This window comes from Aureobasidium pullulans (genome assembly GCF_000721785.1).
Source record: "Aureobasidium pullulans EXF-150 unplaced genomic scaffold scaffold_35, whole genome shotgun sequence".
In the NCBI taxonomy this organism is placed as follows: Eukaryota; Fungi; Ascomycota; class Dothideomycetes; order Dothideales; family Saccotheciaceae; genus Aureobasidium; species Aureobasidium pullulans.
Genome location: NW_021941055.1, coordinates 123,565 through 148,925, shown reverse-complemented (window position 1 = coordinate 148,925; position 25,361 = coordinate 123,565). Strand labels below are relative to the sequence as shown.

Below are 25,361 nucleotides of genomic sequence, written 5' to 3'. Positions count from 1 at the left end.
TCATGACTTTGTGAGAGGGAAAACGTGAATACTTCATATTTCCACACCAGTACAAAATTAACAGCATGCACAGCGAGGGCAAATGAAGCATAGGTCATAAAAATTTCGAATATCAAGATGGCGTTCATCCAACAAATGGAACAAACAAAAGAAGTAAAACCACATCTCTCTCCCATACAAACCACAAACTACCAAGGCTTACCACTTCTCCTTCAGCCCAATCATCCACCTTCACATATCACTCGATAGCTCAACCTATTTATTTGGAGTTGAAGACACCAGCGATACACTTGGTGAGAATAGCCTGATCGGTGTACGAACCAGCACTGCCGGTAGGAACCTCGGAAAGGACGTAGTTGGAAGCGAACATGCCGGCAGACCAGCCGGTCCAACCGAGGTAGACGTCAGAGTTGGTCATGAGGTAGTTGAGCATGGTGCAAACGTTGGTCAAGCAAGACTGGTCGTTGGAGCCACCGGCCTCGGTCAGGATGGCTTGACGGCCGTTGGCGCGGAGCCAGGTGGCGAGGGTGGTGAATCCGGCGACGTTATCGGTGGTGCAAGCGCTGTTGGTGCCAGAGCCGTCGGAGTCGGAGTACTGGTGAACATCGAAGACGAGGTTGGTCTTGCTGCCGTCCAAGTTGGTGATCTTGTTGAGAGCAGCAGCAGAGCCGTTGTCGACAAACTGGGCAGCGTGGGTCCAGTCATTGCCGGGCAGCAGAATCAAGTTCTGGGTGGCTCCGGCCTTGCGGATGGCGGTGACAGCAGCCTGGACGGTGGTGGCCCAGGTGTTGATGTCCTGGAGATCATGGGGCTCGTTCATGATACCGAAAGCGACCTTGGGCTTAGAAGCGTACTTGGTGGCCAATTGCGACCAGACGGAGGCGAATTGGGCGTTGGTGGGGCCGCCGCTGCTGCCGACGATGGCACCGTTCCAGCGGGCGTAGTTGTGGAGGTCGATGATACACAGCTCAGCGCCGGAGTTCAGGCAGTATGTAACTTGGGCGTCGTACTTGGAAAAGAACGAGCTGTCGAGGTTGCCACCGAGGGTGTTGCCAACAAGGTATTGCCAGCCGACGGGGAGACGGAAGGCATTGAGCTTATCGTCCTTGACGAAGTGGTTCATCTGGGACTGACCAGTGGTGCCGGGGTCTTGGTAAGTGCCCGAGCCGCCGTTGGTATCAATACCGAAGTCGAAGCCAGCGATGTTGACACCGGCGTACTTCACCTTGCCCTTTGAAGAAGCGACCGAGCTGGTGGCAGCCTTGCTGGTGGTCGAGGCACGGCTGGCGGCAGTGGTGACGGGGGCCTTGCTTGCAGCGGCGGTAGTGGTAGCCTTGATGGAGGTCGCGGCCTTGGTGGTGGTAGGCTTGACAGAAGTAACGACCTTGGTGGTCTGGGGAGCAGAGCTGCCAGCACCGGGAACACACTGGGAGTACCAGTCATTCTGGGCGGCGCAGTGGTAGCCAGAGACACAGGCAGTAGCACCAGTCCATCCTTGGCCACCCTGAGAGGAGTTAGTATTCAGGTAATGGAACAATGCAAGAAGTCTGCACATACACATTGGCCGTATGCGGGAGCAGAAGCGGCTGCGGCAGTACCAGCTGCGGCAGCGACAACGAAAGTGGAGTACTTCATCTTGATATAAAAGAGAAAAGAGCGCGAAAAGAATGGCACGCTAGTGGGGTGAAAGAAGGGGAGGAAGGAGAATGAACGGAAGACAAGAAACTGTCAAGAGTGCTTGTTGGAAGAGAAGAGAGTAGTAGGATAGCCTCAAGGCTTTATATCCCAATGCTTACACTGCCGGAGTGGATGTCACGGCTGGAGATGGCGACTACAAACCTGATTAAGCATGGGTCGACTGTCTGAAATATATTGACGAAGCAACGCTAAGATCTGGAGAGGGGCGATGGAAGGGTACGGTCCTGCGACACAGGCTAAAGCCCTAGAAGCCTAAACGTTGATAAAGACGAGACAAGCATTTTGACGTTAGCTTGAACCTGGTCGTGGATCGGGATGAGCATCGCATGGTATCGCGTGGGAAAATTGAAACACATGGATGGTGCAATATGTCTCAGTCCAGGTGATTACAAGATGGGGTTCGTCGTGCACATTTGACGCGAGCTGTGATTGAATGGGAAGGATCGCAAGGTGGCAGACGTCGATGCGGGTTAGAGCATAAACACCATGGCAAAGGCGTGTCCGAAATGACATGAAGCAGGGGAGGACGGATCCACCGGTGTTGTTCGAGATGGGTTCTTTGTATCCGTAAGCGAGCAGCGGGAGTGGCGCAACTTTATATGGAGCCTGAAACAGAAGCACAGCAGGTCTTGGCTTTCTAGACTTTGGGTTTTGGTATATGAAACTCGCACGTACTCACCCTTATGACTTCAAGCCCACATTCTGCCTATTCGATTCGGTATTTGTTGGCAAAAACGTCAGCTGTTCGATCTCGCGTGCAAGTAGAATTGTTGATGCAAGGGTTTTTGCTCCTCATGCGAAAGGACGGAACAGAAGCAAGAAGCAGGAGAATGTAAAACGGTCGACGGGCCGGCACGCCGCCAGTGCTAGAAATCTTAGTAAAGTGTTCTCGCCTGAGGGTTCCTCTGATTGTTCATCATCACCCGAGGCGAGATCGAATCTGAAAGGTCGTGTTGTGGTTTTCGGTGATTTTTCTCTTTTCTTCAACACAGCCGAAAATCAAGATGAGATGTGTTTCGGGACAGTGACAAGGATGGTGATGATGGCGAGCAAAGGAGGAGTTTTGGTTCGTTTTCCCGACCGAGATAAAAATACAGCTATATACACAGGTGATGTTTGTACATTCAATTTCGCATAGCTTACGAGTCACGCATTTGAGTCTCGTATCTCTTGCCCCTGAAGGCCCAAACACCCCAGTTTCCAGCGCTGACGTCCTGAGGGTCGAGGTCGTTGAGATCCCAGCGTAGACTGCGGAAACGGTTCTCGCCTGGCTCGAGCAGGATATCCATCTCGTCGCCGACGGTATCGCGTACCCAGTCAATATCACGCTTCATGTCGTAGTCAGTGTAGCCGGTGGCAATGATGGGCACTTTAGTGTCCAATAGTGGACGGATAGTGTCTTGCCATTCATGAGAGCTTGCGGGGTGGCCTAGACCGGGGTGGAAGAGAACAAAGGCGTCGAAGTATGGATCATATGGGTAAAAGGCCTGGGCGTTGTGCAAGGTGTGAAAGTACTCGACGTAAGTGGTGACCTTAAGCTGGTGGCTAATGCGGTCTTCAACAATAGCGCCAAAGGGATTCTGAGGAGTGCGGGGAGGAAGAGGATATTCATCGTCTCGGTTAGCCATGCTTTCTGGACCGATGAAGATCAGGTGGAAGGTTGAGCGGGGGAACAGCCAAGCTAGTTGCTGCCATACCTCGCGTGGCAGCGACGACTCGGCGCGAGCGCCAATACAGAAGAGGCGAACGGGAGGAGCGGTGGGACGAAGGCCCTTGATTCCGTCGCCAGCACCCGAGCGAGGAGGGTGCAATGTATATTGGAGGGCAGTGAAACTCTTGAGACCCTCGGGTGTGAGGCGGTTCCGCACGTTGTAGGGACTCAATTCGTGGAGGATACTGCCGACCGTGGCAGGGTATGTGAGGAGACGAGTAGCCTGGCGGAGACTGCGCTCGTCGTTGATGGCGTTGAACTCGCGCGAGTACAGCATGGTGTCCCAGTTGGTCAAGTTGACCTGAGCCTCATCGATCTGCGGGCCGGGGTATTCGAACTCGGGGAAGAAGCGGCCAGAGACGAGGTCGTGGTCATCCTCGTTGATCTCGCGCAGGGTATCGCAGATGGCCAAGTGGGCCTCGTAGTCGTCGGCCAAGTGCTCTTCACAGCATGCTACGGGAACACCACAGTCGGGACATTCGTAGCGGACATGTGCTGGAGGCATAGTGCCTGTCTTTCGGACCTCGATGTCATCAGGACTGGTAGGCTGACGGGTTGCTGAGTGGTCCGGATGCGGGCAGTATGCATTTTGCTTGATGAAGGCGGCGCGCTTGCGGATGACAGGTGACGGCGAGTCGCTGAACGAGTGGAACAGGTTTCCGGGTTGGAGAAGTTCACGGCTGCGGTCGCCGGCGACGTCTTCGGGACTGTGTTGGATTGCAGGTGATTCACGGGACAATTGGGCGATCTGAGGTTTGGGGGCAGATGTCGACAGGCGCCTTCTGCTTCTTGAGATTCTCTTTGACGACGACAAGGCCGGTTGTGCCGATGTGGATACTGAGAAGAGACGGGTTGACGGTCTTAACCGCGGCAGAGCGATACGCGCAAGGCATTGCCTGCATGCTGAAGTTGACGACAAGGCAGCCATATTCCAGAGGATGTTCTCACAAAAGTGCTTCTGTTCGTTCCTGTTCCCTTCAACTTTCCGGCCGCTCAATGATGCAGCGATTCAAACGCGGGAGGCCCGAGCTCTCTTTCCATGTCTTGGCCCGGCGCCGATGCTGTGAGCGCGAGTCGACTTTTCTACAACCATTTATTATCATCTCGCAACTAGACTCCATTGTAGCTTGAACGCATCTTGGAAAAGCGCCTGATCTCTGCGCTTCTGCTTTCGCTCGCTCCTCGACTCCTGATCGCCTCCGCCCATCCTCTTCAGGCCTCATTCTCTCGGCGCAAATCCCAGAAGCAGCTCGCGCGCCTCTCCACGACCTTGACGATTCGACGACTATATACTATACCCTCCTTAGACCGAACGAGCGCCCTCGAGGGTCGCTCCCCACCCATCGCCCATCATGTCTATCACCTCCAACATGTCCATGTACTCGCTCACCCTGCAACCTGCTGGAGTCATCACCCATGCCATTGTCGGCAACTTTGTCGCAAGCAGGCCGAAAGAGCAGCAAGTCATCCTGGCTCAGGGTGAAAGACTGAGTCTGTTGACCATTGACAAGGACACCGATCAAATCCGCACAATCCTCACACACAACGCCTTTGGCATCCTGCGCAACCTGTCGTCCTGCAGAGTCCCCGGTACTCCTCGCGACCTGATCATCGTATCCTCCGACTCTGGCCGTGTCTCCCTCCTCCAGTACGATGACGAGAAGAACCGCTTCGAACGCGTCCATCTCGAGACTTTCGGCAAGTCAGGCATCCGTCGTACCATCCCTGGCCAATACCTCGCCTCAGACCCCCGCGGTAGATGCTGCATGTTTGCCTCTGTCGAAAAGAACAAGGTCGTGTATATCCTCAATCGCAATTCGGAGCAACAAGTCACCATCTCCTCCCCTCAAGAAGTCAACCGTCCTCAGACATTAACCTTCGACATCTGCCCTGTCGACACAAACTTCCAGAACCCCGTCTTTGCCGCACTCGAAGTCGACTACACAGACAGCGACCAGGACCCGACAAACGAATCATACGACATCCGCGAGAAGCTGCTCGTCTACTACCGTGTTGACCTCGGCCTGAACCACGTTGTCCGCGAATGGGCCGATGCTGTCGACTACTCAGCCAACAAGCTGTTCCCTGTGCCTGGTGGTCTCGATGGCCCCAGCGGTGTCGTTGTCTGCTCTCAAGGAAAGATCACATACCGTCATCCTATGCAGGAGGCCCACACTCTGGTCATTCCTCGTCGCAAGGGTGGTCTTGAGAACCCCGACCGCGAGAGACGCATTGTCGCTGGTGTCGTGCATCGTTTCAAGGCTGGCTTCTTCCATCTCCTACAGACTGAGGATGGTGACTTGTTCAAGCTGACCATGGATCTTGTTGAGGATGATCAAGGTCGTAAGACTGGTGAGGTTGCCAGCATTGAGCTTCGTTACTTTGACACATTCCCCATCGCCTCGACCATGTGCATCTTGAAGTCCGGTTACCTCTTCGTAGCAGCAGAGAACGGCGACAGCCACTTCTACCGCTTCCTCAATCTAGGAATGAACATCGACCCTCTTACCGACAGCACCGCTCAAGAGATCTCATACTTCTTCCCTCACGACTACGACAACGTAGATCAATCCGCCACTGTCCCTAGCATGCACCCTCAGCGAAAAACTGTGGTACAAGACATCACTGGTGGCGATGATTGGAAGATCTACACAACTGCCGGAACTGGTACTCGCAGCTCCTTCAAGGTTGTCAGCCATGGTTTGAGCGTCAGCGAGCAGACTCGTGCCGAACTGCCTGACCAACCCAATAATCTCTGGGTAGTGTCAGATGATCGTTTCTCAGAAGCGGACAAGTACATTGTATTGGGTTTCCGCGATGCCACTCTCTTCCTGGAAGTCGGTGAGAACACTCACGAAGTCTCTGACCACGGACTGCACAAGGAGGTCACAACGATTCACATGGGCCTCATGGGCGACACCGGTATCTTGCAAGTCTGGGATAGAGGTTTCCGCTTCTACACTGGACCTGATAGCCCACAAGAAGACTGGAAATGCCCTCCGCATCGCACAATTATCAAAGCTTCAAACAACCACCAACAGCTTTGTCTAGCACTAAGCTCTGGTGAGCTTCTATACTTCGAGGTCTCACAAGACGGCCGAAGGATTCAGGAGTACGAGCAAGGTGCCGACGTCTTGACTGTTTCAGGTGTTGTCCAAGCCATGAGCATGGGCGATGTTCCTGAAGGTCGCGTCAGATCTCCCTTCCTCGTCGTTGGATGCGACGACTCGACCATTCGCGTCTACTCCCTTGATCCCGGTGGTGAGATGCTCAAATCACAATCCATCCAATCCCTCACATCGCCTCCTCGCTCGATCGAGATTTTGCCCATGGAAGACTCGACCGGTATGACCACCTTTGTCCACGTTGGTCTCTTCTCCGGCCTGTACCTCCGTGCTGTCTTGGATGATGTTACTGGCGAACTCGGCGATGTACGATCACGTTTCCTCGGCGCCGACGAGGCCAAGCTCTACCCAGTCGCTGTCAATGACAGCCCCGCGGTGCTGGCCTGTGGTGCCAAAACCTTCCTCTCATACCCACATCCTGAGACCAAGGAGCTATTGCTCACCCCTCTCGACTACCACTCATTCAACTGCGCTAGTATGCTGAGATCTAGAGTTGCCGGTCGCAAGGGCCAAACATCTGTCAGACAGTCAATTGTCGCATTACGTGGCGCAGAAATCTTTGTGTTCAGCATCGGAGATACCTCAAACAACATCCTCACAAAATCCATCCCACTCAAACACACCCCTCGCGATTTCTGCAGACACCCGGAATATCGCTACTTCTCCGTCATCCAATCAGATCAGAATGTCCTCAGCAAGCAGGCCAGAGAGACGCTACTTGCTGATCCGACAAGATCAGAAGAGGACAAGAAACAGATGGGCCCGAGCGACCAATTTGGCTGGCCACGAGGACCTGGATGGGCTTCATGCATTCAAGTCGTCGACCCGACAGCTGAAGATGAAAAGGAAGGCGTCGCATACACGGTTGACCTTGACTCAAATGAGGCTGCTTTGTGCTGTGATATGGTACCATTTGAGAACCAAGACGGCGAAGTATTCTTGCTTGTTGGTACCGGCAAGAACATTCCTTCTGGTGCACCAACACCGAGCTCGCCCAAATCGACTGGCTCAGTACACGTATACCGAGTGCTAGATCCTGGCAACGAGCTTGAACTTATCCACAAGACCGACTTCGACAAGCCGATTCGTGCGCTTATGCCCTTCCAAGGCCGTCTAGCGCTCGGTGTTGGCAACGAAGTCTTCATTTACGATCTCGGTATGAAGGCCCTACTGCGTAAGGCTCGTTGCCGTGTACCTGGTACACAGATCATTGGCATGAAGACACAAGGATCGCGTATCGTCGTTGGTGATGTGCAAGAATCCGTTTCTTACGTCGTCTACAACCACAAGGACAACAAGCTCACACCATTCGCTGATGATGTTATTGCTCGTTGGACTACTTGCTTCACAATGCTCGACTATGATACTGTAGCTGGTGGTGACAAGTTTGGTAATGTTTGGGCTGTGCGTTGTCCAAAGTCTGCCTCCGACGAAGCAGACGAACCTGGCGCAGCATCATTCCTCGCCAACGAGAAGGCATATCTCGGCGGCACACCTCACCGTCTCGCATTGCAGTTCCATGACTTCGTCCAAGATATTCCCATGTCGATGCAGAAGACAACGCTCGTCCCCGGTGGCCAAGAAGTGATCTTCTGGGCTGGTCTGCAAGGCACACTCGGTGTCTTCGTTCCTTTCATGGACAGAGAAGACGTCGACTTCTTTGGCAGCTTGGAGCAACACTTGCGCACTGAAGACCCACCGATCTGCGGACGCGACCATCTCATGTACAGAAGTTACTACATTCCTGTCAAGGGCTGTATCGACGGTGATCTCTGTGAAAGATTCTTCCTGCTGAGCAGAGACAAGAAGGAGAGAATCGCTGGTGACCTGGATCGCACAGTCAGAGAGGTTGAGAAGAAGATTGGTGAGATGAGAACGAGAGTTGCATTTTAAGCGAGACCTACCATAGATAGGATGTATCATGTGTACGAAAAGTATATTACGTGTTAAATTTGACCTCTGCCCTGTCGTGAATCGTGATGAGAGCGCCGTTGGAGTCGGAATGCCCGTTGCGTCATGTCTTGTAGACAGGGTGGTCCCCTATACAAGCATCAAGAGCATGTTTTTGCTTGTCGCGACTCGCACACCATACTTTCTAACATCCAATCATTACATGCCGGATCTTGAGATAATTGATCCTTTGCCTGATGCAACAAATGACTGGTGACATAGGTATACGATGAGTTATGCTGAAAATTGATATTCCAGACGGTGAGTTTTGGAAGACCGCCACAAAAGCAACAAAGATCATTGGACATTCCAATTCGAATGCCAATGTTCTTTCGCGAGCACCCAGAAGCTCATGTAAGCTCTGTGTACAGATGCACATATAATTATGATATTTATCTCATACCCTTATCGGGTAGCTGAAATAGCAAGTATCCCGTCACATCGAATACTGCCGGTGGCACCTCATGTATATAAGCCGAGCTTGGCGTCTCGTTGACCCGGCAACATCGTCTGCAGTTGCCAAAATTTGTCCTTTTCCGATCTCGAATTGCGACCAGACACATCTGCAGCATCAATCACCCACAAGATGCTGGACAGACTCCCCAATGAGATCCTTCATCTGGTCTGTAGGGAACTCGCAACCACACCAGACCTTATCCATGCTATAAAAGCTCAAGAAAGCAAACGGCATCTGGATCAATGGAACGCGCTTGCCCGGCTATGCAAAGTCTCGCGACAGATGAGACATGTCGCCGAACCACTTCTCTACCAAAACTACGCAAAACCCGACTCCGCATCAAATCCTGTTGCCCACTACTCTTTTCGAAAGTATCTCACAACAGTGCTCAAACGACCAGAACTTCTACAATACGTTCGCTCCTTCTACATCGGCTCCTGGAGACAATATGCCGATGACTTATCACAATTTGCTGCGGAGAGCAGGTTCGCTGCTTGCACTGCCCGCGTCTGCGACACGCATTTTTCTCCCGAGTTGCATGGGCTATACGACAGATATGCGAAGACAGCAATTTTTGGTGAGGCATGGAAGGAAGCTCTTGATGCTGGTGAAGAGGTTGCGGAAATTGCGCTCCTCATGAGCTTGACACCAAATCTGGAGCGCATTGAATTTTCCATGCCCTGGCTGGATCTCCAAAGTGACACCGCCCCTCAATATTTCTGGCCGAACTTACTTGTGGAGTCTGAAGAATGGAATCCGTCCAGTCACTTCCACCGGCTAGAGGCTGTGACGGCGCACAAAAGAAACATGGAGCCAGGCTTCAACTGGGATGTCGTGGCTGGATATGAGATTGATTCGCTCCTACCTTTCATCGGGCTTCCCAAGCTACGTATCTTCTGGGTAGAAGATGATGACACTGGTCTGTACCCGACTCGTTTGGAAAGGTATCCGCTCAACAACCAGGAGTCACATTTGTCGGATCTTGTTTTGATTCCGTCAAGCATCCATCCAGCCAAGCTCCTGCAGATTCTCAAGCGCTGTACCAAGCTCGAAGCATTTTATGCAGATTTCCGAGAAGAACAAGATAACTTCGTCCCAAACTTCTCGTGGGACACTATCGCTCAGGCCTTGAGCGGAAGTCAAAGTACTCTCAGAGAACTTGACCTAAGCTGTGATTTGCGGTCCCAATTAGCTACCGAAGCGGACACAGAGGCAGAATTCACCTGCATCTCTATAGGATCACTTCGCAAGTTCACCTCGCTCGAGACGCTCCATGTTCTGCAGACAACTTTACTAGGCTTCGAAAACATGGCAGATGAAGTGGAATTGGCAGTACCTGCCCTGCCATTCGATGAGATGTTGCCAAGCAGTTTACGAAGTCTCAAGATTGACATGTGTACTTTGACAATTGTGCCTTATCTTGAAAGACTTCTGGTCAAGGTCGAGGAAAAGTTCCCAGATTTTGGAGAGCTACAGCTAAGCGAGATTGACTACAGAGAATTAGATGTGGAAGGATACCCGTTAGATCAGCGCGAGGCTTTGATCGAGGGTATGAAAGTCCGGCTCGAACGTCTAAAGGAGGGGTTTATTCAGGCAGGTATCAAGTGGATTCAGTGAGCTTGCCATTTGGATATGCTGCATCTTCTTGAGACAAAAACACAAGCTCTGAAGCAGAACTTGACAACGACTCATGTAACTTCCACTTGATATGCACAACTGTCGATCACAGTGGGGCAATCTTTCTGGACAACTTTCACTTCATGTGAGGTTGGACGACTCTCATACAGCATATAATTGCCGTCTCATCTAACCGACTTCTACAGTGGTTGCTCAAGCGAGATGGGTGACATCAACAATAAAGATGTCGTTGTCCGCCCTGCAAAGGACCTCGAGGAAGCAACCCAGCTGTGGTGGCCGTTGATGACATCTTTGGGATGGGTGAGTTAGTTCGTGCCATTGTGGCGCGGAGGGAAAAAACAAAGGTTCTGACTGTCAGGAATCTCTAGAATCGTTCATATCATGATCTCGAATCCTACATCTCAGCATCACAATCTCGAGGTTTGCTTGTTGCGGTACCTCACGGCTCTGACGAACCTGTGGGGCATTGCGCGGCCACAATCTATGACAATTCCACTGGTTGGGTGTCACTGTTTGGTATAAAAAGTCGCTTCCCACGCTCTGATACGTGCTAACAAGCTGCAGTTGTGCAACCCACAAGCCAAGGAAAAGGCCATGGCAGAGCTTTGTTCGATGCAGTATTGCAAGAGTTCAGAGACAACAACACTTCAATCATCGGACTGGACGCAGTAGTCGAACAAAAGGCTACATACGAACGTCGAGGTTTTGTTGAGTCTCCGCTCGGCAAACTTCGCTGTATGTCTTGGGACATTCCAACCAATATTGATCATATCGCATCACATGACCCGGACACGAGCTTGCAACTAGTTGACATCAAGGACGTCCCACACCACCTTCTGGCAAAAAGTGATCTCGATCATACTGGCTTTGAACGCAAACATCTCTGGAGTGAAAAGTTTTTCAGTAGATCCGATCTGTTCGGGTTTGCTCTGGTCAATGGAAACAACGTGAGCGGAACTGAAGACATCTGTGCTTGGACTATCGCGCGTCAGGTTCCTCAAGGATTCCGCTTAGGTCCCGTGTATGCGGTGGACCAAAAAGCTGCACGCACGATCATACAGAGCGCGATGGAGCACGCGATACGAAGGATTGAAAATCCCTCAACCAGCTCGGCAATGTCACATCCAAGAGTAGCAAATCCGGGTTCCCATACTGTAACGGCGGAGATCTGGGATGGCAATCCTCATGCTGTGAAACTTTTCGAAATGCTGGGGTGGAGCACTGTCGGTGTGGATTACCATCGTATGTGGCTCGATGGAAAGTCCACACCGCAACAGGCCGAAGGTGGGTTAGCATACTCTGGCATGTACGCCATATTCGACGCCGCCATCGGTTGATGGGGTATATCGCAGGCGATATGGGGTACTCAACCTGCGACCGTGGACGTTTTCTCGTACCTTGCTCAAGACTCAGGTCCACGTTGTGCAGAAAACAGCTCGCTCCAGCGCACAAGAATGTAAGAATAGAATCAATACAAACAGGAGTAGTTGTATCAAGATGGCTCAACAAGACGATCCTGCTCGATCACTACCTCGCATGCAGCAAGAAGAGCCTTAGAAAGAGCGTCATTGTCTTACTCAACTGCTCGCGATAGGATGAACATCTCCGTCGCGAGAAACGGGGACGGCGGAGCACAATCCTACGCCCGTACAAGTAAACAGTAGTGCTGGTTCCTGCAGCGGGACAAGAGGCGAAGAGTTTGGACGATGGGAGCAGGAGCCAATAGTTTCAGGATCTGCAGGTGCGTTCCTGCCGCGATGACGCATCATCATATCGATCGACATGTGATTTTGCTCGTTCCTTATGTACTGTACGAGGGATCGGAGGATGGAGACACAGGTCAAGAAGCAATAAACTAACGTTTCTCGCCAAGCTTTATGGCATGGCTGGGTTGACAGGGCGGGATTCGGGAGATCTGCCAGACTTTGCTGCAGCGCCTGCGTGCTTCTCTCGACATCACCTCGTGCTCTGAATTTCACCCAATTCTCCATCATATGCTTTTCGCATATACACATCATGAACGCCTCTTTCGCCTTGCGTTTCTGTTGTCCGTTGCGACAGTTCTACCCGCCATCTTGCGGCGCAGCATATTTGTGTGATGGCAGTTGATAGGCTTACGCATGTCTTGCCCGTCTCAATCTGAAAGTCGCAACGTTCGCAGAGAAATTTATCGATTTGGCAACGGTCTCCATCTTTAGCATCCAGGTCACAACGGTAAGTCAACTGTTTCCAAGGGCTACCACCTTTTTCTCGAGAGGTTGGTAAAAACAGCGAACCTTCTTTATCGGTGCAACTTCCATCAGCGAGCTGTATATAATCAGGCTTCAGCATCCAGTTCAAGCCACCTTCTTTCTCATCACCATCGCTTTCGCTATTAACCCACTTTCGTTCAGGGGAACTCTTGTGTTTGTATAATTAATATCCGGACTAACAACAACATTCGACAACAATAATAATGCCTTCCTTCATCTCCGCAGCCGTCGCTGCCCTGTCGCTTTCGAGCCTCGCCTCTGCCAATGTGGCATACCGCCGCCAGGAGCAAGGCTTCAACAGCTCTAGCAGCGCTTCCAGCCAGCTGTCTACCCGCGTCCCTGTGCCAATTGGTACCGGAAGCTCCAGCATCATCGGCACTAGCTCCGCTGTGAGCAGCTCCGTTGCTGGTGGTGTCAACCCTGGTTCAAACAGCACCGCTACTGCCACTGGTGGTTCCTCTGCTACCCGCACTGGCTCCAACCCTTCGGCCACCGCCTCCGGCTCTACCCCCGACTCTTTGACCATCAACGGAGTCACCTTCTCTCTCGAGGTCAACATCACCTACTCTGGTGTTGAGATCGACCTTGCCATCCAGCTCACCAAGAGAGCCGATGAGACCCTTCCTCAGTGCCTTACCACTTGTGCCGCAAACACCGAGTGTGTTGGCACCGCCTTCAACAACAACACCGAGACTTGCACCTTCTTCAGCTCCATCGATGCCGCCTCAAGACGTGCCGCTCCTGGTGTCACTTTCGCCACCGTCACTGGCCGTGCCAACAACTCCACTTCTTCCGCTGCTGGAAACGGTACCTCCTCCACCAGAGGTCCTACTTTCCCTACCTCTACTCGCACCAACAACGGTACTTCCGTGACCGCCACCCCCAACAACCCTGGCACCAACGGCACCTTCCCTAACGCCGAGTCGCTCATCTGCCCTACCTACGATGATGAGGTCCTTCTCAACACCGATGGTAGCCAGTACCTCATCCGCTGCGGTCTTAACATTGACGGCACCGTCATTTCTGTCCGCAAGGCTCGCATGATCAGACGCCAGGCCACTTTCGGCAACGACTGGATCGTTGACTGCATTGACACCTGCTCTGCTCTTGGTAACTGCGTTGGTACCTCGTACAACTCTGTCCAGGGTACTTGCACTTTCTACAGCTCTGTTGACGGTCTCGTTGCCGATGCCAACACCGATTCTGCTATCCTCGTCAACGAGGCTGGCGATGTTCCCTCCGCTACTCCCGTTGTTTCTACCGTAACTTCCACTGCCAACGGTGTTCTTACTACCATCACAACCACCCCTATGACCACCTCGACCGTCTACTCCACCACTACCCGTACCATCCAGTCTTGCGCTCCCGGTGTTCCTTGCGCTGGAGCCCAAACCGTCACTGTAAGTTTCCCCGCATTCCAGATGCTTGGCGCTGCACAATGGGGCAGATTTGCCGAGGCGTCAAATCCGCTCGGCAAATCTTCCCTTCCCCTTTGCAGCCCCTCGAAGCATCCTATACCATATTTGTTCCATGAACACTGTACTAATCATTTTAATTTCGCAGGAGGTTGTCGTCGCTTATACCACTGTCTGCCCCGTCTCTGCTGTTCCTACTGGTGTCGCTACCGGCGGCGCTGGTGCCACCATCACCAAGGTCTGCACTGCATGCGCATACCAGCCTACTGTGGTCACCGTCTACCAGTGCCCCACCGCTCCTGGTGCTCCCGGTGCTGGCAAGCCTACCGCTGTCACCACCAAGACCATCTCCGTCCCCGTCCTTAACGGCCCCACCGGCGCTTTGATGACCTCCACCGTCTACCAGACCCAGGAGCACGTCACCACCACCTGTGGCGCCAACGGATGCGGCAAGGCTACCGTTACCGCCGTGGTCAGCCTCTACACCACTGTCTGCCCCGTCAGCTCTGGAGCTTCTACTCCCGCTGCTAGCAACCCTGGATCTTCGGCACCTGCTCCTTCATCATCTGAGGCTGTCTACGTTCCCGGCACCACCAAGCCCGCTACCACTGAGACTCACCCCGCCTCGACTGTTCCCGGAACCACCAACGAGGCCACCACCGTCCAGCCCTCCACCAAGGCTGCTACCACCGAGACCAAGCCCGCCACCACCGTCAAGGCTTCTTCTTCCATCGTCCAGTACAACCCCTCGAGCACCACCTCCGGTGTTGTTCAGTACACCGGTGCTGCCGTCAAGAACGGCATGGGCTTCGCCGCCGTCGCCGCCGGTGTTGCTGCCCTCGTCCTCTAAATTTGAGGGTTTTCAATCCACGATGCCTTTGATGCGTCTGGCACACATCACTCTCCTTAACGCCAACCCAAACCCAAATGTTCGAATATTCTCGGCGCCTTCTCAAAAAAGAGCTGGCTGCTTCTGGCTTCCGAGCCTTTTGTAATAACCCATTTATCACTTATTTCTTTTGTTGTCATATGTAAACTATACTTGGGAGGATAGCTGGATAGCATGGGCTGTAATACCCCCCTTTTGTTCTCACTTTTAGATAGTCATATCGAGATCTGCTGTTATCTCGGATTAGAAATTTATAAAGAACATTTTCTGATACTCTGACTTTCCATTTCTCTCACTCAATCTTGACCGGAAGTGTGCTATTCGAGAGGTGATGCGACGCCCTCATTCGGCCAATTCAAGGATGCGTCTGGTGGGTACCTGCAGGTGTCACAACAGAAAAGCTATGTCCGGCGAAGTACTGTCACTAGGAAGTTGCAGCTACTACAATTCAGCCAAACGTGAGGCCGCTGAGTATATTACGAAGGAGAACTTCATGCAGTGGATCAGATTCCGTGACGGAGATCAGGAGCCGGAGGAGCAGAGAGCCCATCAAACAGAGTTGTTGTCTCAGCAGCTTGAGAGACAGGGCTGGGAACTTTCCATGTCCCTTCTAGGATGGGTTGATATGCATGATCATCTAGATGAGGGATGTAGTATTCAAATGATAAGATATTACAGACAATTCGCTCCTGAGTCTTGACCATAACATTTCAATGCAAAGCCAACCAGAGCACTTCTGGCTTTAAACCGAGAGTTGCATGTGATGGTGAGACAAACAGGTCCAACACCTCAAATTCATGAGCTACCCTGAGCCCACTTTGTGGTGACGCATGAACAACTTCATCAACAGTGAAAAGGCAGTCGCGATGTGCGGAACGCCACGATACAACTTCTTCGACGCGGCTTGGACTTCTGACTTCGTTTATCTTCGCATTCTTCACTATCCATCATCATCCTTCAGCACAAGATTTCTATCTCGATATGAGTGATAGTATCAGCCGCCCTATCGTCTTCGGAAACGCAGATGCCGTACCCTGCTCTGGTTGCAAGACTGTATGGCCTTTGATAGGATACGGCCTCCACAACTTCTTCTGCAAGGCAATGAGCAAAGCCGGAAAGCGGCCTACGAAGTCTCATCACCTTGTGCTTTACTTCCCTCCCGGCCAAGGTCAGCTCCGATTCATCTGGGTCAATGATTCCGATTCGACTTTGGTGGTGGCATCACGACTGTCCCGTTGTCAGTGCATTTTTGCTTCGCACTCTGACAGAACACTCCCGTCGATCTACGGAGAGGACGATACAGCGATTGGCGTGTTCTGGTACGAGGAACCCGATCAAGTGGTTGATCCCACTCAGGCAATCTATTACAACAACGGATCCATATTCAGCCTTCATCACTCGAAAGGTCCCATGATAGTGTTCGCGCAAGATATCCAGGACGGTGTAGTGAACGTGGTTGACTTCGACATGCAACGAGTAATCGTCCATCTGGAGTTCTTGAAGCCCTACCTGAAACGCGAAAGGACCATTGAAAGCGAAGGCCTCAACTGGGCAGACATGGTAGATGGAGTCGTGTTATTATGTCAGGGCGAACATAAGCACGCAGGCACACCGTTCGTGTCGGTAAAAATTCACAAAAACCATGCTGTCCACAGAAAAGGGATTGCATCACCCCTGATGAGCTGCTCGAGGATGAAATTTCGCTGCATGAAGATACCAACACCGGCCATGGATGACGAATACATGCTCAACATCCCTGCGGCCATGTTGAACTTAACTCGCGACCTGGAAGCACCGGATATGGTAGACCCACAATGGACTGGGAAAGTCGGTAACGTCATTCTCGCATTACCAAAACTGGACGTCTCGGCGATGATGTCTATATACATCTACAGTGTGATAGACTTGGCACAAAGCTACATGTTCAATTACAAGATCCTCGAGCCTTTCGAGCTATCCGAGTTCAGCAGCATCGAGCAAGCCCGCTTGAGCCAGATACCGAAAAGGAAAAGGGTCGCGCGAGAAAAGATGCTCGAGCGTATATCAATCAAGAACTTCGAGAAGTGTCATGCGAGATATGCAAATATGGACTCGAGCGAGAAAGGCGGAGTTCTACGTCAGATCAGCTCCGGAGAGGTGTTCAAGCATATGCAGCACAGGGGGGAGGATATAAATGGACCTACCAACCCAGCCTTGCTTGGTATCGGTTGGCCTTTTGAGACTTGAACCAAGTGAGCGGCACTCGCTCTGACGGTCGCCCGGTCAAGCATTCGTTGATATATACATTCTTTCTTGACAAATTACAATCAAGTTTGTCTCTTGCCAAACGCCCGAATGCACGATGTCTTTAGTTTTGATGTGATTATTCAAAGAGACCAAGAAGAAGCGCGGCTCTCAATTGACCAACACCTGGTCATCAAAAGCATCATGCCTTTCTCAGAAGCCTTGTAGGGGCAACGGAGTTCGGTCCGGCTACATCTCCGTGAGTTTGTGAGTGTGCGTTGTTGTTTCTTGTGATTGCAACTCGATCACATCACAACTCGAGGAGGTGAATGTTCGTCTTCTCTCATCTTCCTATTTTGCTATGAGCTTTGTGGTAGCGTCTAGTTCTGCCAATTTCTTGGCCATGCGCTCTGCTTCGAGCTTGAAGCGGAGTTGACACCACTGCGTATACAAGTTAGTGATCTGATGGACAGTAAAGGAGGACGATCGACACACATCACCACAGCTGATCGGCCCATATTTGGGCGGATTGTCCTCGCTAGTGCAGGTGGGAATGACACCTTCCACGCAATTGAAGTTCAAACCTGTATCAAAATCAGCACTGATCGCCTCAGCTCTCCCGACATCAGAAGTCAACTCACCAAAGAAAAATGGCATAGACGTCCTCTCAACTTTCGCCCGATTGTAAACCCTGTGCACCGTACTCTTGAAGAAATCATTCGACAACCTCATCATGAAATCTCCGATGTTGACTACGAAAGTGCCTGGTTTAGGAGTAGCCTTGATCCACTGGCCTTCTTTCGTCAACACTTGGAGGCCTCCCACTTCATCCTGCCAGAGTAAAGTGAAGAGTTGGAGGTCAGTGTGGGAACCTAATCCTACTGCATTGGAAGCGGTTTCCTCGGCTGTAGTGATGGGGTAATAGTTCATCACTCCATCGGCACCGGGGAACGTCGTGCGTGTGTCGAAGTAATCTTCAGGTAGATCTAGACTCAAAGCGAAGACTTTTACAAGCTGGCGAGCTAGCTGCAAGCATGATTTCCAGTAATTCAGGACGTCGGATTTGAAATCGGGGAGGTGGGAAGTTCCTTGCCAGACGAATTCTTCACCGCGAATCCAGGGTTGCACTTCTGCTGGGAGGGAAGACAGGGGTTGGGGATGATCGGGATCGTTTTCGGGTTGGTAGCGCCAGCTGAAACTTTCTTTCACGTCGACGGATTCGGTGCGGGAGATGTTTGTGCTGCGGGGAGCTTTCCAGCCATTGTAGTATGTTGACTTGTCTTGGGAGACTTGCTCTTTGGCTTCGGTGTTTTGCTGGAAGAAGCTGTGAAGTTGTTAGTATCTGCTTGATGTCGTGATAAAGACTGACGAACGTCAGGAGTTGCGATTTCGCTTTAGCGATGACTTCTTCATCGATGCCGTGATTTTTGATGTAGAAGAATCCCATGTTTGTGCCTGCATTGCAGAGTGCTTTTGCAATCTCTTTGCGGCTTTCAAGCCCGCTGGAAAGACCGGCGAGATCGATGATGGGCACTTCCTCTTCGGTCGCATCACGAGGCTCGGTATTCAAGACTTCGCGGTAGACAGGACCATAGGCAGTGTGGAGCTCAAGCTTGTGGCTCGTGGGAGCTTCGATCACTGTGGTAGAAGACATTGTGGGTTGCTTCAAGAGGAAATCGTCTTTGAGGTCTGGCTGTATTCAAGTCTTGTATATGTGCTACTTGCCCCGTCGCGCAATTTGAGCTTGCTATTGGTTCATCGGAGACCGGCGACTTGCTACTTTTGGCCTATCAGTAAGATCATGGAGGTCAGAGGATTCAATACTGATTATCATGCCAAGTCAGAATTGGTCAGAGAGGTGTTCACGGAGGTTAAAGAGCGGAGATGAGGACGGAGAGCGAATGGGGAAGGAACGCGTCACATCGCGAGGCCAAAAGTCGTGGCCGAGGCACAACAGCCAGGTCAAACGACACTTCCTGAGCATCTCTCTCTTTCAGGATCATTGTTGGTTGACAATATCTGACATTACATTCCATCATGGTCATCTCTCACGACCATGAAACACTCGAACTGTGCAACAATAAGACAGATAAGCACTGCCCTGCCATGCCCGTTCTTGCCCGCCTGTTATCTCTCGCCAAGTGTCGAGGCGGTTGTCAAGTCGCTTCATGTGCTTGGCCGCGCGGGAACCCTGAATGAGAGTGACAACCTTCAAGCAAGTTGAAGCAGCTCTGAGCTCCTGTAAGTAGAAATTATCAGAATGTAAGTCTGAAGAAAACACGCCTGGTCAAAACTTCTCCACACCGAGATCTTGCATTGTCGGTCAGATAGTGCATACCATCTACAGATATCTACAGTAATCCCAGGATATAGTACCGATCGACCATGCCTATCTGCAACCATGCTGTGCCAAACTCTCGGCATCACATCTTCATCCGGTTTGAGCGATAGGCGTTGTGTCTCGAATGTGCGCTCTTTCCGGTTCAAAGATAAAGAAGCGAGGGCTGATTGCCGATTTTCATGATCGAATGTCTATTAATTGATCAATGTTGCCTGTGCAGGATTGTTGTTATTCACGGCAATAGTTCCTTCTAGTCTTCTACAATTCTCAGGATGTCGGGACTGGTCAACAGAATTCGCAATGGCATTCCGAAGCCTCATCTGCATGCAGCAGGTACAGAAGAGGTCAAAGGACAGGATATGTGGCTTGACAACGATGATATCAGGTGTGCTTCTCGATAGGCCTTTGATCAAGACTTCCACTAAACAGTTTACAGACCACTGAAGCTCGCCGATCGAACATGGAACGCAAAAGCATACCTTACTTTTTGGTTCAGTGCAGTAGCCACAGTTTCAAACTGGTATGCAGCATCTTCTGCTCAAGCTCTTGGTCTGAGCATGTGGGAATCTGTCGCGACTGCACTGGGAGGACAAATATTGATCGCCATCGTCATTGTGTTCAATGGCCGTGCTGGAGCAAAATATCACATCGGTTTCCCGGTGTTGAACAGAGCCGCCTTCGGAGTCTTCGGAGCATGGTGGCCAACCTTCAATCGTGCCGTAATGGCCATTGTGTGGAACGGAGTCAATGGAGTGAGTGTGATAACGATGCCTCGTTTGTACAATCGCTAATGTCTGTACAGGTTCAAGGTGGCCAGTGTATTTACGTGATGATTCACGCCCTAACACCCAAAATTGCAAACCTCAAGAACATCATGGGCGAAGGTTCAGCAATCAACTCGGGAGAATTCATCGGATGCATCATCTTCTGGCTCGTCACCTGCACCTTCCTTGTCATTCCTGTTCCTAAGATGAAAGGGCTCATCTACGCCAAGCTCATAGTTTTTGTCATCTCAGCAGTCGCCATGTGTGCATGGACCCTGACAAAAGCTGGTGGCGTCGGAGCAATTGCCCATCAAAAGGGTACAGCTACAGGTTCGGAGAGGACATGGCTTCTCGTCCGCTTCTTCTTCCTAGGTGCCGCAAATTGCGCTACTTTCGCATCCAACGCAGCAGATTTCCAGCGTTACGCTCGTCGACCCAACGATGTCATTCTGGGCAACCTTGCTGGCTTCCCTCTGAGCAACTTCATTGTTTGCATCATCGGCAATCTCGTCGCGTCTTCCTCGCAAGTGATTTACGGAGAAGTCATCTGGAACCCACTCACCTTCCTCGATATGCTTCAAACGACTGAATATAGCTCTGCCAACCGCGCAGGCTGTTTCTTCATCGCAGCTTGCTTCGCATACTCTGCAATTTTCTCCTCCATTTTCGAGAATTCTTTACCCGCTGGCAATGATATCGCCGCTCTCTTCCCGAAGTACCTCACCGTACGCAAAGGCTTCTTCATCTGCGCCGTCATCTCGTTCGTCATCAACCCCTGGTACCTCCTCGGCAGCGCCGGCATCTTCATCTCCTTCCTCGCCTCCTACCAAATCTTCCTTTCTGCCATCACAGGCGTGCTCCTATGCCACTACTACGTCATCTCCCGCGGCTATCTCAAGATCGACGACCTTTACACCAGCGACAAGAACGGCGTTTACCACTATTTCCACGGCTGGAACTGGAGAGCCTATGTCGCATACGTCGTCGGCATCATCCCAAACTTCTACGGCTTCCTCAACAACATGGGTGTTTCTGCGCCCACGGGCGTCACCAAAGCTTATTATTTCGCCTATGAGATCGGGTTGATTTTGAGTTTCGGTGTTTATTGGGCATGTTGCTATTTCTATCCTCCGCAGCTGGTCATGCCTTTGAGCGAGTGGCATGAGCCTAAGGACTATGTCAGGCCTGAGGAGAGGGCGGAAGTACTCGAGGGTATGCCTGCGGAGACTTGGGGGGACAACATCGATGGTGTTTCAAAGGTGGTCCAGGAAGATGTCAAGGAGCTTATGTAGTTGTCAACTTGTAGACTTCCGTACTTTGCGTTCTAATATTTAATCTTTCTCATCATGTCTTTCGCTCGATCGGTCTTCGTGCATCAGGTATTAGCTTGGACAGAGCATCTATGCCAATATATAAGAGCGTCAAAGTTCATACCCTCTCTTGGCTAGTCTTCAGGTCGCTCCTTTTGAGACACGAAAGATAAGGGTCGTCTGATTCCTGGTATACCATGGCTTGATATTATGATACAAGTGTGAGCATGAAGCTGCCTCGAACGAAGATGGCGGAAAGCTTTGTAAAGAAGTAATTCACAATCAAGACAAGACAGAAGACAAACAGCCATACTTCGAATGTAGAAAAAAAGTGGGTATTTGATACAGGTAAAAAAAAAAAAAAATCTTCTAATTCACAAATAGCCATCACGACCAATGTTCCTCCAACCTTTCCTTCTGCACCATCTATGCAACAGAAGCGACCACAGGAACAGCTCTGGGTTTCCTGGCGAACAAGCCGACCACGGCGTCAAACATCTCGCTGATGGGCATGAGTGCGATGTTCTCCCTATCGAATACTTGGGCAAGTTGTTCAGGTCTGACGACAGGTTTATCTGCTTCCTCGTCGTTTTCGAGGAGGAGGACTTCTGCTTGTTCGTCAGACATTTCTGCGTCGAGGTCTGCTTGTGCGTCTGATGTGGCGGTGGTGGGGGTGGCGATGACAGAGGAGGCGATGGAGGGGAGGGTGGAGCCGCCAGAGCGCTTGCCACGACGTGTGCGGATGCCTGCGATGGAAGGGGCAGCGGCGCGAGGGCTGAGTGTGAAGACCTCGGCTGCGGTGGTGAGGACCTTGTAACCACGTCTGCCCTTGACAGCCAATACAGCAGAAGCAGGATAAGGCAACGACTGGTTGAACTGAGGGGCCGAGCTTGTAGTGCTGAAGATCTGCACCCTTGAAACACCACCCTTTGACTTTACCGATACGGCAAAAGTCTTATCCTCGGGGTTTGTGGTGAGGAGAGAGGTTCCGAAGCGTGCAAGGCGGTCGAGGTTAATGCAGTAGAGCTGAGATTCATCTACGATATCCCAGACAGCGATGGTTTGGTCGGCGAGGACAATGAGATGGCGATCGAGGAATGCAAGAGCGCGGACGGTGCCGGTGAAGAAACCTGCGCGGGCTTGCTCGGTGGCGCCATCGGCTGTGTTGATAAAGTGGACGGTTGGTGTTTCCGTGGCGAGCTCAAAGGCTTGTGATACGGCTATCGTGGAGCCGTCCTCTGAGTATGCGAGTGCGGCGCCCTTAGGAGGAAGAAGCAGGCGCGGTTGATCGGGCACTTCGGCAAGCTCGACACTGCGGTCCAGAGGAATTGAGTGACGGCATGACCAGTCAACGAGACCTTCTGCCTTGGTACCGCGGACGACAATGCCGTTGCGCAAGCGAGTCTTGGGCTTCCAGATGCGGACGCAGCTATCCTCGCCCACACTTGCGAAACCAACCTCGACGGGATCTGATACAAGATTCAAGATACGACCAGGTTGAGCGTCGTCGTTCGATTGGTGAGGGCTGTCAATCCTTGTCTCCAAAGCCCAGAGGTTGCGTTCTGAGTCCCAGCGCCAGATCTTGAGGTAGACCTCGCGGCGGAAGAGGCGTTGTTCGTCATTTGAAGACTTGTCAGAGGCCAAGTGCTCAACATCGGGGTAAGGAGGAGACCAGTGCTCAGCTGTGGCGAGCCATTGTCCGTCATGGCTGACTTGCATATGAGTAACATCAGGAACCTTGATGCGGTTGCCTTCAGGGCCCTTGTTATAGTCAGTGACCATGTTGCGAGTCAATGCCTGGCGAGAGATGTGGCGGTCGTTTGAAATATCATAAGTCTGAAGGAAAGGTCGAGGGGCGGCGGAAGAAGTGTGCTGGGAGGTCTCATTCGTTGAAGAGGGCACGGAAAGTAGAAGTTGATCTGGGGACAAGGGGTTCAGGGTAGCTGCAGCCGGACGCAAGAAGCTCTTCTCCTCAGCGGTGGCGGCATTAGTGTTCTTGTCAATACATGATTGAGCCTGGAGTCCAGCGAAGTTTGCGGTGGGCTTGAGCTCAGTAGTGGAAAGGACCATGACCGAATTATCTGCGAGTTGAAGAGCATATGATGCGCCATTGGGAGAAACGGTCAGACGCTCAATCTCGGCAGTCAAATGAGGAAGGAACTGCTTCTTGCCGGTAGTCAATTGCCAAAGCACAAGAACAGTCTCCCTGCCACCAGAAATAAGATAAGTTCCGTCCTTTGACCATTTCAGAGTGGCAACTGCCTCGCGGTGCCAATGAAGGGTGCGAGGAGTCAATGACTCGGCGGACTTGTCTGAAGGGTAGACATTCTCGTAGAGGAAGATTTCACCCGAAACATTTCCTACAGCGACTGTAACGTTCTCCGTCTTTGCCTTCTTCTTGGATTCACTCGACTCGATTCTGCATTCAAGACTTGTTACGCCAGCAGAAACTGTGATTTCGACAAAATCGTAACGAGGAGAATCTGCGGAGGCGATGCGCTTGCCAACTACCAATTTCGTAGAAGTGGCAGCAACAACGAAATCGCCTTCAATGCGGAGATGGCTCAGAGCGTCCTTTGATGTGTAGATAGTGCGGTCTCCAGTGACAATGTTCCAGTCTCCGGACTTTTGGCAAATGGCATACAAGGCGTCCTGTGAGGCGTCTCCTGATGCTACAACAGCCAGGGCAGAAATAGAACCCTCAAACTTGATATCATCATTTACAGGAGTTCCAGTAATCCAGTTCCAGCGCTGAACACGGCCAGTGGACGAAGCGATGTATAGGTCCTCCTCATCGGCGACAGAAACAGCAAAAGCGGTGGCTGAGTGGTCGGGTCCGGGCAGCTTTCTCTCGACCAGCGATGTAGCAATTGACAAAACCTCGACTTCTCGGCCGTTGGAGGCAAAAACACAGCTGCGACTGGTTAGAACAAGTTGTGCAGGTATAGTCGCGGTTCAGCATACCTCTCATCTTGAGCGAAAATGGGGTCGTGCAGAACAAATCTTCCGCCCAAAGGTTTTGACAGCGACCAGGGTGATCTTCCCTCAACCTTTGCTTGCGGTTTCTCGACGACCTGAGCGTCATCGATAGCAACGCGGTCGACGGCCTTTCTTCTGCTTCGCCTCGACGACTTCTTCGCTTGACCAGGAGTGGTGGCTACTTGGAGCGCATTGTTGTTGGAATCGCCGGCAACTTGTGGCAGAGTGACAGTCGGTGTGCTGATTTGATCCTTCACTTGGGTCTTTGGTGTGGTCTTCGGTGTTTGGATCTTGACGGGCTTGGGAGTGCTTGTCGCAGTGTCGGCATGCAGGTGGTCGCTCTTCTGGCGCTTGGGCAAGGCAGTCGCAGGAGCCTTGTCACGCTGAGAGCGCTTTCTCTTCAATTGTGTGTCGGACATGATGCTCGGTAGAAAATAATGAACCTTCTCAAAGATTGAAAAAAAGTTCGGCCTGTCAAAGCTGGAGTGAGGGTCGCCCAAAAAAGTGGCCGAGAGCGCTAGAGTCTTGGCGCATCGCAAAATGCTCTGCCAAAGTCGGCCCTCTATTGTTCCCTCGACCATCATTGTCGCCTACCTCGATCATCGCAAC

The 25,361-nt window shown here is 51.7% G+C and overlaps 10 protein-coding genes across 10 annotated transcripts; 6 read left to right on the top strand and 4 right to left on the bottom strand.

The window, feature by feature from the left end:
* Window positions 1-259: 259 nt before the first annotated feature.
* On the bottom strand, window positions 260-1,635 carry M438DRAFT_339990 (cellulase-domain-containing protein; the record flags this gene model as incomplete). Its single annotated transcript, XM_029904277.1, has 2 exons — window positions 260-1,504; window positions 1,558-1,635. The coding sequence occupies 2 exons, from the start codon at window positions 1,633-1,635 to the stop codon at window positions 260-262; spliced, it is 1,323 nt and encodes a 440-aa protein (XP_029755412.1).
* A 1,120-nt stretch (window positions 1,636-2,755) lies between these two features.
* Window positions 2,756-4,373, bottom strand: M438DRAFT_328635 (uncharacterized protein). Its single transcript, XM_029903214.1, has one exon. It carries the CDS (start codon window positions 4,335-4,337, stop codon window positions 2,838-2,840), a length of 1,500 nt encoding a protein of 499 aa, XP_029755411.1. The 5' UTR covers window positions 4,338-4,373; the 3' UTR covers window positions 2,756-2,837.
* A 37-nt stretch (window positions 4,374-4,410) lies between these two features.
* On the top strand, window positions 4,411-8,435 carry M438DRAFT_349898 (putative splicing factor 3B subunit 3). The gene has a single exon (XM_029906502.1). It carries the CDS (start codon window positions 4,762-4,764, stop codon window positions 8,425-8,427), a length of 3,666 nt encoding a protein of 1,221 aa, XP_029755410.1. The 5' UTR covers window positions 4,411-4,761; the 3' UTR covers window positions 8,428-8,435.
* A 621-nt stretch (window positions 8,436-9,056) lies between these two features.
* On the top strand, window positions 9,057-11,046 carry M438DRAFT_349897 (uncharacterized protein). The gene has a single exon (XM_029906501.1). The coding sequence runs from the start codon at window positions 9,071-9,073 to the stop codon at window positions 10,556-10,558; it is 1,488 nt and encodes a 495-aa protein (XP_029755409.1). The 5' UTR covers window positions 9,057-9,070; the 3' UTR covers window positions 10,559-11,046.
* M438DRAFT_349896 (uncharacterized protein) lies at window positions 10,668-12,414 on the top strand. The gene is made up of 3 exons (XM_029906500.1): window positions 10,668-10,879; window positions 10,948-11,095; window positions 11,144-12,414. Exons 1-3 carry the CDS (start codon window positions 10,781-10,783, stop codon window positions 11,914-11,916), a joined length of 1,020 nt encoding a protein of 339 aa, XP_029755408.1. The 5' UTR covers window positions 10,668-10,780; the 3' UTR covers window positions 11,917-12,414.
* A 1,457-nt stretch (window positions 12,415-13,871) lies between these two features.
* On the top strand, window positions 13,872-15,096 carry M438DRAFT_284116 (uncharacterized protein; the record flags this gene model as incomplete). The annotated part of the gene is made up of 2 exons (XM_029901434.1): window positions 13,872-14,231; window positions 14,395-15,096. 2 exons carry the CDS (start codon window positions 13,872-13,874, stop codon window positions 15,094-15,096), a joined length of 1,062 nt encoding a protein of 353 aa, XP_029755407.1.
* A 301-nt stretch (window positions 15,097-15,397) lies between these two features.
* On the top strand, window positions 15,398-17,361 carry M438DRAFT_409686 (uncharacterized protein; the record flags this gene model as incomplete). Its single annotated transcript, XM_029910031.1, has 2 exons — window positions 15,398-15,785; window positions 15,986-17,361. The coding sequence occupies exons 1-2, from the start codon at window positions 15,467-15,469 to the stop codon at window positions 17,359-17,361; spliced, it is 1,695 nt and encodes a 564-aa protein (XP_029755406.1). The 5' UTR covers window positions 15,398-15,466.
* A 348-nt stretch (window positions 17,362-17,709) lies between these two features.
* Window positions 17,710-19,012, bottom strand: M438DRAFT_284203 (Clavaminate synthase-like protein; the record flags this gene model as incomplete). Its single annotated transcript, XM_029901444.1, has 4 exons — window positions 17,710-17,799; window positions 17,854-17,942; window positions 18,000-18,682; window positions 18,732-19,012. 4 exons carry the CDS (start codon window positions 19,010-19,012, stop codon window positions 17,710-17,712), a joined length of 1,143 nt encoding a protein of 380 aa, XP_029755405.1.
* Window positions 19,013-19,877: 865 nt separating this feature from the next.
* Window positions 19,878-21,777, top strand: M438DRAFT_328622 (putative uridine permease). Its single transcript, XM_029903213.1, has 3 exons — window positions 19,878-20,084; window positions 20,136-20,457; window positions 20,568-21,777. The coding sequence occupies exons 1-3, from the start codon at window positions 19,972-19,974 to the stop codon at window positions 21,753-21,755; spliced, it is 1,623 nt and encodes a 540-aa protein (XP_029755404.1). The 5' UTR covers window positions 19,878-19,971; the 3' UTR covers window positions 21,756-21,777.
* A 346-nt stretch (window positions 21,778-22,123) lies between these two features.
* Window positions 22,124-25,205, bottom strand: M438DRAFT_369652 (WD40 repeat-like protein). Its single transcript, XM_029908118.1, has 2 exons — window positions 24,738-25,205; window positions 22,124-24,687 (listed from the first exon to the last, which is right to left on the bottom strand). The coding sequence occupies exons 1-2, from the start codon at window positions 25,169-25,171 to the stop codon at window positions 22,200-22,202; spliced, it is 2,922 nt and encodes a 973-aa protein (XP_029755403.1). The 5' UTR covers window positions 25,172-25,205; the 3' UTR covers window positions 22,124-22,199.
* Window positions 25,206-25,361: the final 156 nt, after the last annotated feature.

Excerpts from the sequence above, each read along its gene's own strand:
- M438DRAFT_349897 (XM_029906501.1), top strand. The coding sequence starts at position 9,071 with ATGCTGGACAGACTCCCCAATGAGATCCTTCATCTGGTCTGTAGGGAA.
- M438DRAFT_328635 (XM_029903214.1), bottom strand. The coding sequence starts at position 4,337 with ATGGCTGCCTTGTCGTCAACTTCAGCATGCAGGCAATGCCTTGCGCGT.
- M438DRAFT_349896 (XM_029906500.1), top strand. The coding sequence starts at position 10,781 with ATGGGTGACATCAACAATAAAGATGTCGTTGTCCGCCCTGCAAAGGAC. Across the intron at positions 10,880-10,947 it reads TGATGACATCTTTGGGATGG|AATCGTTCATATCATGATCT; the intron begins GTGAGTTAGTTC and ends AGGAATCTCTAG. Across the intron at positions 11,096-11,143 it reads TGGTTGGGTGTCACTGTTTG|TTGTGCAACCCACAAGCCAA; the intron begins GTATAAAAAGTC and ends AACAAGCTGCAG.
- M438DRAFT_369652 (XM_029908118.1), bottom strand. The coding sequence starts at position 25,171 with ATGTCCGACACACAATTGAAGAGAAAGCGCTCTCAGCGTGACAAGGCT. Across the intron at positions 24,688-24,737 it reads ATTTTCGCTCAAGATGAGAG|CTGTGTTTTTGCCTCCAACG; the intron begins GTATGCTGAACC and ends AACCAGTCGCAG.
- M438DRAFT_349898 (XM_029906502.1), top strand. The coding sequence starts at position 4,762 with ATGTCTATCACCTCCAACATGTCCATGTACTCGCTCACCCTGCAACCT.
- M438DRAFT_328622 (XM_029903213.1), top strand. The coding sequence starts at position 19,972 with ATGTCGGGACTGGTCAACAGAATTCGCAATGGCATTCCGAAGCCTCAT. Across the intron at positions 20,085-20,135 it reads CTTGACAACGATGATATCAG|ACCACTGAAGCTCGCCGATC; the intron begins GTGTGCTTCTCG and ends AACAGTTTACAG. Across the intron at positions 20,458-20,567 it reads ACGGAGTCAATGGAGTGAGT|AACATCATGGGCGAAGGTTC; the intron begins GTGATAACGATG and ends GCAAACCTCAAG.